At 38.1% G+C, this 12,236-nt stretch overlaps 1 protein-coding gene across 1 annotated transcript in view; it reads right to left on the bottom strand.

The window, feature by feature from the left end:
- Positions 1-242: 242 nt before the first annotated feature.
- Positions 243-12,236, bottom strand: part of LOC141489080 (uncharacterized) — a 33,059-nt gene continuing 21,065 nt past the window's right edge. The window contains 2 exon segments of the mRNA XM_074189721.1: positions 243-2,233; positions 2,235-2,455. Of these exon segments, the coding sequence (XP_074045822.1) occupies positions 1,025-2,233; positions 2,235-2,455 (1,430 nt within the window). The 3' untranslated portion in view covers positions 243-1,024.

Here is a 12,236-nt window from a genome sequence, read left to right as displayed (position 1 = left end):
AATACTAACTATATCCTTCACAGATGACAATACAATTAAAAAGCAACCATTTTGGGGAGCACAGCAAAAGCTACAGTCTTAATGGAAGCAGTATTAGAATATGAAATAATGACTGGGTCAAAGAGCAAATTCTAGAAAAATTACCAGCTTTAAAGCCAATAGTAAAAACGAGCACTATTGTTGAGTCCGATAGGAGGGAACACAGTCAAACACCAATGTGATGCATAAGCTGGTTCATTTATTGATCACAGGATACATACTTTTATACTTTTCATTTACGTAACCACTTACATAAGCGTTTTAGCAAGCACTTTTTCACATGCATACCATACATTTCCTTGTGTTTGTCTTAGGTGAATGTTTTGAGGACCAAACAGTGTTTTGAGAAACCAGAGTGCAGAATGCTTTGAGAACAGTGCAGAAGGTATTTTCTCAGAATGTGTTTTCTTATCTGAGCCTGGGAATACATCTTGTTAGCTCAGACATGTAGCTACTCCCTTATCTAAGCTCTGAAGTACATCTTGCTTGTTAAAGCACATAGCTATTTCTGTGTTACCCTTCATAGCTCTTAGCCTGGAGCACATAGAATACCACACACTATTCCAAAATTTCTGGGATGCAACTAAAGCAGGCTTAAAGAAGATAAATTATTTCTCTAAAACCATATATTAATAAAATGTAAAAGGATTAATGAAGAGAATGTGAAATTTTCTAAAATCTAAAACTAACAAAATAAATACAGTGGAGAAAATATTTAAAATTAGAGAAATCAATAAACCAGAAATCAGAGTACAGAAGTAATAAAAAACTAAAATCAAATTCTGAGAAAAGGCTACTCTACCCACTTCACCAAAATGGTGGACTATGGGTACAGAACAGTAAATTAAAAAATGTCAGCTTTTTAATGTGTTGCTTTGTTTTGCTGAACTTTTTCAAATAACAGTTATCTCATTGGAAGGGATGGAAAAGGCAGAGGTTATGAAATGAAAGTGGTGTGAAAACCAAAAGAGCCATAATAAGTTATTTAGTAAGGAAAGATGTATCTCCTGGTATTTAAATCACAAGAGTTGTCTGTTGGCTGTGATAGTGTACTTTCTGTCTGAAGTGGTTTCTTTCCAATATGACTTTTCTGATGAGCAATAAGGTTAGACCTTCTGCTGAAGCCTTTCCCACATTCATTACATGTAAAGGGTTTTTCTCTTACATGAATTCTCTGATGGGTAATAAGGTTTGCTTTCTGGCTACAAGCTTTTCCACACTCCTGACATTGAAAGGGTTTTTCTCCATTATGAATTCTCTGATGACAAGTGAGAGACACTCAGTGGCTGAAGGCTTTCCCACATTTGTTACATATAAAGGGTTTCTCTCCAATATGAGTCCTCTGATGAGTAATAAGGCTTGCCCTCTGGGTGAAGGCTTTCCCACATTCATTACATTCAAAGGGTTTTTCACCAGTGTGAGTTCTTTGATGATAAGTGAGGGAGTCCCTGTGGCTGAAAGATTTCCCACGTTGATTACATACAAAGGGTTTCTCTCCAGTATGAATTTGGCGATGGGTAATGAGGCTTGTTCTCTGGGTAAAGGATTTCCCACATTCATTACATACAAAGGGTTTCTCCCCAGTGTGAACTCTCTGATGACTAGTAAGATTTTCCCTCCTGCTAAAATCTTTCCCACATTCCTTATATATAAAGGATTTCTCTCCAGTGTGAGTTCTCTGATGTGCAATAAGATTTCCTCTCTGGCTGAAGGCTTTTCCACATTCATTACATTTAAAGGGCTTCTCTCCAGTATGAATTCCTTGGTGACAAATGAGGTATCCTCTCTTACTGAAGTCTTTTCCACATTCCTTACATTCAAAGGGCTTCTCTCCAGTATGAATTTTCTGATGATCAATGAGGTATCCCATGTGTTCGGTTTTCCCACATATGTTACAGACAAAAGGTTTCTCTCCAGTCTGAGTTCTCTGGTGTCTAATAAGGCTTCCCCTAAATCTGAAGGCTTTTCCACACTGATTACATTCAAAAGGTTTCTCTCTAGTATGAGTTCTCAGATGGATGATGAGGATTCTCCTGTGACTGAAGCCTTTTCTACATTCATGACATGCAAAGGGTTTCTCTCCTGTGTGAATTCTCTGATGAGTAATGAGGTTTACCTTATGAATGAAACTTTTCCCACAGTCATTACATGGAAAAGATTTCTCTCCAGTATGAGTTCTCTGATGGGCAATCAGGTTTCCCCCTCTGGCTGAAGCCTTTTCCACATTTATTACACACAAAAGGTTTCTCTCCATTATGAGTTCTCTGATGGGCGATTGGGTTTCCTCTCCTACTAAAGGTTTTCCCACATTCATTACATTCAAAGGGTTTTTCTCCAGTGTGAATTTTATGATGGTTAATAAGGTTTGATCTCAGGCTAAAGACTTCCCCACAGCTATTATATTTAAAGGGTTTCACTTTGGCATAATTTATCTTTATTTCAGTAAAGTTTCCTTTGTGGATATAGCCTTTTCCATATTTATTATATTCATAATGTTTCTCTCCAGCAGGAATTCTCTGATTTTCAATAAGATTTTATCTTCTAGAGATTTTTCCACATTCATTCTGCTCATGTGGCTTTTCTAGAGCATCTATCTATTTGATGAAACTTAAATAGGCTTGAGTGGTGTCTGAAGGGTTTTTTGCTTTTTGGTATACTTAAAAAGTTTTTTTTTTTCTAAAGAGAGTGTATTATATGTGATTAAGTTTGAAAAACCCCTCAAGCTCCTTCCAACTGACTTATATTTATCCCAACTTTTTTTCCACAGTTCCTTTCCACAGTGCAACAAAGACCGGTCCCAGATTTAAACTCTTCCCAGTTGCTATACACTGAGGTACATTCACATTACTCAGAGTTGTCCTATGAATGGTGACTTCTCTGAATGATCTCTTCTGGTTCCCTAAATTCTGATCTTATTCCTCAGCTTCTTCCATATGGCAGTGCCAGGCCATGCCCACTGGCAGCCTTTTCCCAGAGAATGCTCCCATGTCAATGCTCTGCACAATGTTGAAGTCCTTGACTTCAAACCCAGTGTTTTCACTAAAGGAATCTGAAAGAAACCAAAAAAAATGTCAGTAGCCATTCTTTGTAGTGATGAAACAACAATCTTCTTTAGAGAAAGTTCTAGTTTCCATCTCTCCCAACAAGAATGATGCTAAATTTGGATCAGGCATAAAAAGATGGTTTGCAGGAGCTGAAGACAAAGACAAATAAGAGTTAAATGTACTTAGAGATGTCATCAAGAGGAATACTAAATTTAAAACGGAAATATCTTCTACAGGACAGAATAAAGGATAGCCATGGGGAAAGGATAAAGCTAGGCTCAGAGAATTACTTAACTGCAAATTTAATCAACTTGAAATCTATATAAACAAAGTGATGCATCTGAAGACTGAGCAACTGGGGAAACTTATTTACTGAATTTCTCAAAAACTTTTTAAAAATTAATTTTTTCCAGAAAGGTAGGCTTTATTATTTTGCTTCTTGTGTTTTTTAATTATATATTTTATTTGTTTTCTAATTATATACAATAGAAGTTTCAACCAATTTTTTGAAAGGTTTTGAATTTTACAATTCCTCCCCCCACTCTCCCTTCCTTCCCCCTCCCCCAACAGAAGGCAATCTGATAATCTTTACATTGTTTCTTTGATTTGCACTGATTAAAACTGAATGTGTTGAGAGAAAAAAACACATCCTTGAGGAAAAAATATTACAGATAGCAAAATTATATAGTACATAAGACAATTTTTTAAAAAATTGAAGGTAATAATCTTTGATCTTTGTTAAAACTACAAAATCCTTTCTCTGGATACAGATGGTATTCTCCAAAAGCAGATACCCTAAAATTGTCCCTGTTTATTGTACTGATGGAATGAGCAAGTCTATCAAGATTGATCATTACCCCATGTTGTTATTAGTGTTTACAATGTTCTTCTGGTTCTGCTCATCTCGCACAGCATCAATTTATGCAAGTCTTTCCAGGCTTCCCTGAATTCCCATCCCTCCTGGTTTCTAATAGAACAACAGTGTTCTTATAATATATTATATATATATATATATATATATATAATATATATATATACATATATGCATATATATGCATATATGCATACACACACACACACACACACACACACACACACACATATATACACACATACCATAGTTTGTTCAGCTATTCCTCAATTGATCCCCTCGTCGTTTTCCAATTCTTTGCCACAACAAACAGAGCTGCTATGAATATTTTTGTACAAGTAAAGTTTTTACCCTTTTTCATGATCTCTTCAGGGTACAGACCCAGTAGTGGTATTGCTGGGTCAAAGGGAACACACATTTTTATTGACCTTTGGGCATAATTCCAAATTTGCTCCCCAGAAAGGATGGATGAGTTCACAGCTCCACCAACAATGGATATTCCAGATTTCCCATGTCCCTTCCAGCACTGATCATTCTTCTTTCTGGTCATATTGGCCAATCTGAAAGATCTGAAGTGGTACCTCAGAGATGCTTTAATTTGCATTTCTCTAAATAGTAATGCTTTAGAGAAGTTTTTCCATATGACTATAGATAGCTTTGATTTCCTCATCAGTTAATTGACTTTGCATATCCTTTGGCCATTTGTCAATTGGGGAATGGCTTGGTTTTTTTTTTTTTATAAATTTGACTCAGTTTTCTGTATATTTTAGAAATTAGTCCTTTGTCAGAAACTCTAGTTGTAAATTTTTTTCCCCAATTTACTACATTTTTTTATCTTGGATACAGTGGTTTTGTCTGTGCAATAGCATTTTAATTTAAAGTAATCAAAATTATCCACTTTTTTATGATGTTCTCTATCTCTTTCTTGGTCATAAATTGCCTCCCTTTCCATAGATCTGACAGGTAAACTATTCCTTGTTCTCCTAGTTTGCTTATAATATTGTCTTTTATGTCTAAATCCTGCACCCATTTTGATCTAATCTTGGTACAGGGTGTGAGACATTGGTCTAATCCAAGTTTCTGCCATACTATCTTCCAGTTTTCCCAGCAGTTTTCTTATCCCAGAAACTTGACTCTTTGGGTTTATCAAACAGCAGATTACTATAATCATTTCCTGCACTCTCTTTTGCACCTAATCTATTCTACTGATCCACCACTCTGTTTTTAAGCCGTACCAGAAAGTTTTGAAGACTGATGCTTTATAAGATAATTTTAGATCTGTAAGGCTAAGCAGCCTTCTTTTGCATTTTTTTAAATTAAATCCATTGATATTCTTGACTTTTTGTTTCTCCATGTGAATTTAGTTACAATTTTTTCTATGTCATTAAAGTAATTTTTGGGAAGTCTGATTGGTATGGCATTAAGTAACTAGTTTAATTTAGGCAGAATTGTCATTTTTATTATATTATATTATATTATATTTATATTTTATATATTTATATATTCATATTTATATTTATACTTATACGTATATATTTATATTTTATATTTATATTATATATATTTATATATTATATATTTATATTTATATTTATATTTTATTATATTTATTATATTAGCTCAGTCTAAGTAGTTGATATTTGCCCAGTTATTTAGATCTGATTCTATTTGTATGAAAAGTGTTTTATAGTTGTCTTCATAGAGTTTCTGAGTTTGCCGTAGCTTGATCGGTGTTGTCTGAAGTTATTTTAAATGGGATTTTTTTTCCTAACATTTGCTGCCGTATCTTGCTAGTAATATATAGAAATGTTCTCAAAAACTTAAAAAAATATGATTAAAAATGTTATTTTTAACAGAGTTTAGTAATTACCAGGGTGAGGGAAAGGGAGAGGTCAACATAAAATTGAACTCAAGCAGATCTGGTATTGTCAATCTATAATAAGATTTTGTTGTTATCAATAATTTCAATTACGTGTGTCTCTTCATGACCCTTTCTGGGGGTTTTCTTGGGTGAAGATACTGGAGGGGTTTTCCATTTCCATCTCCAGAAGACGTAACCTAGACAAACAAGGTTATTAAGTGACTTGGCCAGGGTCACACATACAGTGTCTGAGACCAGTCTTCCTGACTTCAGGCCTAGCACTCTATCCTCTGTGCCACCTAGCCACCTCTATGATAAGATTTTGACAAGATTATTTTAAATGGAGTCAAGGATAGAGACATGACATAATAGAAAATCAATTTGGCTTACATAAGGTTTTCAGCAAAAAAAAAACTTAGATAAAATTACTAAATTTTTTACAATGAAATTTGAGAAACTAAAAACATCATTATACAGTAAAATAATGTTTCTTTTTCATAAAGACTGTGTCATAATAAATCAGATGAAGGTCCATGTGGCAGTCCAATGAAACCTGTAAATGACACAAAGCTGGGGGAAGGGAAGATGATTAACAATATAAATGAGTTAAGATTCAAAGAAATCCCAGTAGACTAAACCAATAAGGCTAAAACTAATAAGAAAAATGTAAGGGTGAGAAGTGTCATCTTACATTTGAATTCAAACTCTGGTGTAGGCATACTTCAGTTCACCTGAAAAAGGTTGACCAATTTTAATTACCTGGAAGCTCAATCAATGTGAGCCATTTGACATGGCAGACACTGAATCTAATATGATACCAGGCTGCACAGGTGGGCAAAATCCAGGATACAAAAGTCCAAGTTCTGCTGTGGTCAAACCATTTCTACAGTGCTGTGCTTGGTTATGGAACCCATTAGAGGATTTTGGATTTGTAGCTTAGAAACCACCAATTTTAGAGATGAGGAAACTGAGGTAAAGCAACACAGTTGGCAAATGTGTGAGACAGGATTCAAACTTAGGACTTCCTAATTTCAAGACCAGTCTCCTAGGCTGCAGGAGTGGAAAAAAGAGTGCTACCCCCTTGGTGAATGCTTCTGCCACTATCCCATACACAGACGCACCTACAAAAGGTGGGATGTTTTGCCTGCCAGAAGAAGACTTTCTTTTTCTGTCCAGACCTGTGATTCCAGCTCTATACATTTTATATTGTTAAGAGAATTGATGCACTGAGAGGCTGAGCAAGTCACCCAGTGTCACAAAGTCCATACATATGGGGTGGCAGAATTTGAACCCTGGTCCCTATTTATAGGCCTGGTCCCTACCTATTTATCATGCCATAGTCCTTAATGGTGGAAGACTTATGGGGGAATGACTGAGTGACATGAGCTAGATGGTCCCTTCTTAGTTCTGTTGTCAAAAGTTTTCCTTATCAGACACAGGTTTTGATAGATGACCCCTGAGTTGCTGTTCCATTCTGCAACTTGTGATTCTGTGACATATCTGATGTGATGCGTCTAATGTTCTTGTCCTTCATTTTTTTTGTTTTTGTTTTTGTGTTTTTTAGGTTTTTGTAAGGCAAGCGGGGTTAAGTGGCTTGCCCAAGGCCACACAGCTAGGTAGTTATTAAGTGTCTGAGAACGGATTTGAATCCAGGTACCCCTGACTTCAGGGCCGGTGCTCTATCCACTGCGCCACCTAGCCACCACTTTGTCCGTTTTTGAAGAAGAGCATGACCTCAGGGAGATGATGCCATGACAAGTACATGAATTGGATTTGAGTGAGGGGGGCTGTGCTAAGTCCCTAGCCTCACTTTCTCCTCCAGAGCCATCTGGGTCCAGTGGCCAGACAGGTTGCTCATGGTCATACAGTTAGTAAGTGGCATCCTCTTGACTCCAAGGTCAGTATTTTGTCCACTGCATCACCTATAATGACCAAACATGGTTCAAAGAAGAAGTATGAGAAGAAACCTTTTCCTGCTTCTCTGCAAAGGAAAGGGATCATGATTATAGACTTGTCACAATTATTTCATCTGTTGATTAATTTTGCTAAACTTTTTTCTTTAAAATCAAGGGATGAGGGGTGGCTGGGTGGCGCAGTGGATAGAGCACCGGCCCTAGAGTCAGGAGTACCTGAGTTCAAATCTGGCCTCAGACACTTAATAATTACCTAGCTGTGTGGCCTTGGGCAAGCCACTTAACCCCATTGCCTTGCAAAAAAAAAAACAAAAAAAAACCCTAAACTAAAATAAAATAAAATCAAGAGATGGTATTTTGAGAATGGTTAATACAATGGGAATCAAAAGCAATGTGAAAGCAAAAGACAGTAATAACATTTATTTTAAAAAGAATATGAAAGTGCTATTAAAATAACCATAATAAAGAAAAAAGCTGTTTCTAAAAAGGACACATTAGCAAAAGCTATGTGAAAACTGTTCAGATTTTCCATAACTGTAAAAACTTAAATTAAAAAAAAATCACTCGGATCCACATTGAATTGATGAAATTAAAAAGAGATTTACAAAGTGACAGATGCTGGTGGGTTTGTGGAGAAGTAGACATAATGTTCTATTGCTGCCAGAATGAAAAAGTAGTATAAACTTCTTGTAAAGGATCAGAATGATAAATCGTACGATCTATTAAAACTGAGCCTAGTGAAGCTACTACAAAGGTGCAAGGACCATTAAAGCAACTCCACCTCGTGGTTGCTCAGTCATTTTCAGTTGTGTCTTGACTCTTCATGATCCTATTTGGGTTTTCTTGGCAAAGTTAGCTGGAGGGATTTTCCATTTCCTTCTCCAGTTCACTTTACATCTGTAAAGGAAACTAAGGTCCAGGGAGATTAACTGACTTACTTAAAGTCATGAAGGTAAAAATGATCAGCAATGGAATCTGGAGCCCCCCACCCCCATCCTGCCTCCAGAAACAGTGCCCATTCCACTGAACCTCCTGGCCTAGGGACAAATCAGGCAGGAGCTGCTGGCAGGGGCTCCTATTTGCTTTAGTTTTTACTAGTTTTTACGTTGCTTCTCCTTTCTCCAACAAGGAAACCACATCCAGTTTTGAAACCGAGATTCCTACATACATGGACAGAAAAAAGTTAATGCTGGGGATCAAAAAAGAAGAATTCAGTTCTATGAAAGAATTGGGCAACTAAAGTGTCCCAAAGTTATTACAAATGATCTCTGAAGCAATCCTGCTTTGGATTCTAAGAGAGTGTGTCACAGTTTTGGTCTTATCATCTTGTCCATTTGGATCTGATTGATGCGCATACTTATGATGCATCCGACTTTAATAAAGGTAAACTGAGGTGTAGAATCTTGAACTTTATCAGTTTATTACTAAGGAATGAATCTAAAGTCAAGTGGCTGACTCAGGCCAATGACACAGAGGAGGAGGTACAGTTCTTTTTCTAAATATAGAACAAAGAATAAAACTAGGTAAGTGAAGAAAATAACACAATTGGTTATAGCGTTGGCAGCATCATGGGGAGGAGGACAACATGATTCATTATATGAGTGGGCTGGCAAACCCCCTTTCTGTCTTGAGACTTATGTATCCTGAGACTACTGAGACCTGTCCAAAGAGGAACAGGATGGACATTAGACCACCCTAAACTGTGCACGGACAGGCAAGGATGAACAGTTATCTTGTGGCAATATACCAGGTCAGCTTCTGGGCCTTCAACAACAGGAATTTTTGAGGAGTTGAAGGCATGAAGGATAACAAGTGTTCTTTTAATAAAGAGGGGAAGCTAAACTCCTTCTACCAAGAAACTTTCATTATTTGTGTCCATCCGCAAGTGTAAAGATAATGAACCAGTCTTACTGGTGTCTACCAGGGTCCCTCAATGAGAACAGATTTTCTTGAGACAAGAATAGAACAGTGAATGGAAGGAGAAGGGCGAGGAGGAGGAACTTCTAAACTTAGATCATGGGCAAAGAGACAGAGATGGGGCTTAAACAATCATGCAACATGGGGCATAGAACAACTGTAGAATGATCCAGAATGGGGACAGCTAGGTGGCATAGTGGATAGAGCACCAACCCTGGAGTCAGAAGTACCTGAGTTCAAATCCGACCTCAGACACTTAATAATTACCTAGCTGTGTGGCCTTGGGCAAGCCACTTAACCCCATTTGCCTTGCAAAAATCCTAAAAAAAAAAAAAATCCAGAAAGATCCAGAATGAATTGGCTTCCTTCAATAATCATAAATATGTACATATGCACAGAGAGAGATATACTTGTGGACAAACTTTATGCACTCTCCTGGTGCTTAGAAACTTTTCATCTACTTTGTTTTTCTGGAGTAAATCTCTTTCTGAAAGCAGCACAACTTTTCAGGGCTTGATCTGCCTTCAAGACATCACCACAAACAAGAGCACCTCCCTGTCCCAGAGAAATCCTCTGCAACGGGGAACTCTCTGGCAGATCTCCATTGCTCCACCTTTGGCTACTGGATATGGAGAGTGGACTTGACTGACCTCCTTTGCTGGTCTCAAACTACCCCCCCCAAAAAAACAAAGGCCCCAACTAATAAGAACCAACCTTCTGTTGATATGGCCATGAGACAGGGATATGAGAACCTCCAAAGAATTAAGACAATATCTCCCTGGGTGGGGGGCCAGCTAGGTAGCACAGTGGATAAAGCACTGGCCCTGGAGTCAGGAGGACCTGAGTTCAAATCTGGTCTCAGACATGTAATAATTACCCAGCTGTGTGATCTTGGATAAGTCACTTAACCCTGTTGTCTTAAATAAACAAACAAACAAATAAATAAAAGACAATATCTTCCTGGGGGGGGGTGCAAAAGGGAGGTGAATGGTGGTCATAAGTAGGCTACTTAGGGTCCAAACAATGCCCCCAAAACAGGAATTAAAAGATCACAAAGGCAGGACATGTAAAACTGGAAGAGAAGACTGATCATGGGGTGAAGATAAAGAATGTCAGCTGGACAATCTGAATCTTCCCAATGTCAGAGAAATGGAGGAAGGCCTCTGAAAAGGCCTCCAGAATGGGGAGTGAACATCCTCCTGCTCCACTCTCCCATGGAAATGATGGGATGACATGGACAAGAGTCACAAGAGATGGTCAGGCATGGGTGGGTTAGTCTTATCACACAGTCAAATCTCCAAAGCTCAGTTCCATTCACATATGGGTCATGAATCAAAATTGTATTCAGACAGAAAATTATTTCATTTGACCCACTCTATGCTGAGAGACGACCTTTCCAGTTATTTCCACTGAGATTCAGGTATCTCACTAGATCAGCAGGTATTAATTGAGTATCAATTATGGGGTAGATACCATGCTGTGAACTGGGAATGCAAAGGCAAAAATGCAATGGTCACTAACTATAAAGAGCATCCATTCTATTGAGGGATACATTACATATACATCAAGATTCAAACTGGACAGAGCACAAGTGAGGGGGGAGACAAGGCATTAGTAGGCTGACCTGATGCCCAGGAGAAAGCTCAGCATCCTTTGAGACAGCATCAGCTTTGGGGCTCACCTCTCATCAGCCCTGGAGGGCTGAGATGAAGGATGAAGCACCCACTTAAAGAGGGCCCCAGGCCAAGCATCTCCTGATTTCCCACTAGGACTCCATAATGTCCCCTGTCCAGTACCTTCCCCTCTTCTCTTTTAGTTCCTTTTGTGTGTTGGACTAAAAGCTCCTTGAGGGCAGGGATATAGTAGGCATTGAATAAATAGTTGTGGACTAACTGACTATGATATTAACACATCTGTTCTAGATCATTGTTCTAGATCATAGTGCCCACTGGGCTGAGGGTCAGGCATCTGATCACTGCTGCAGGCCAGCTTGGGACTTTATTTTTTACTTTTTAAATAGAAAATTTAATAGTCATTTTTTTAAAATCTTGAGTTCCAAATTCTCTTGCATCCTCCTTTACTCTCCCCCTCCCTGAGACAGAAAGTAGTTTGATATGTGAGTAATGGAGGGTATTAGGCTCCCATAGAATGTAAGAAAAGATTGTTAGTTCACGCAGACACAGACACACACACACAGACACACACACACACACACACACACACACACACACATGTGAGTATGTATATGAGTAAGTAGTGTAACACAAAAGAATTGCCCCCAACCCTGAGCAGACCTGAGATTAGCCTAGGCCTGCTCCATGAGTTGACCTGGGGTCTATGTCCTTTTCCTTTGCACCTGTTCAATGAAGTTCATGTATATAACTGTATATTCCCCTGCACTCATTAATAAAATAACCTGGGAAGGGTGGGCAGCGAGGTGGCGCAGTGGATAGAGCACAAGCCCTGGAGTCAGGAGGACCCAAGTTCAAATCCAGCCTCAGATACTTAATAATTACCTAGCTATGTGACCTTGGGGCAAGTCACTTAACCCATTGCCTTATAAAAAAAACAACAAAAAAAAACAACCACCA

The sequence above is a fragment of the Macrotis lagotis genome, chromosome 5 (genome assembly GCF_037893015.1).
Source record: "Macrotis lagotis isolate mMagLag1 chromosome 5, bilby.v1.9.chrom.fasta, whole genome shotgun sequence".
NCBI classification, from domain to species: domain Eukaryota; kingdom Metazoa; phylum Chordata; class Mammalia; order Peramelemorphia; family Peramelidae; genus Macrotis; species Macrotis lagotis.
The sequence above is the reverse complement of the archived record's forward strand: the minus strand, read 5'-3'. Positions and strand labels throughout refer to the sequence as shown.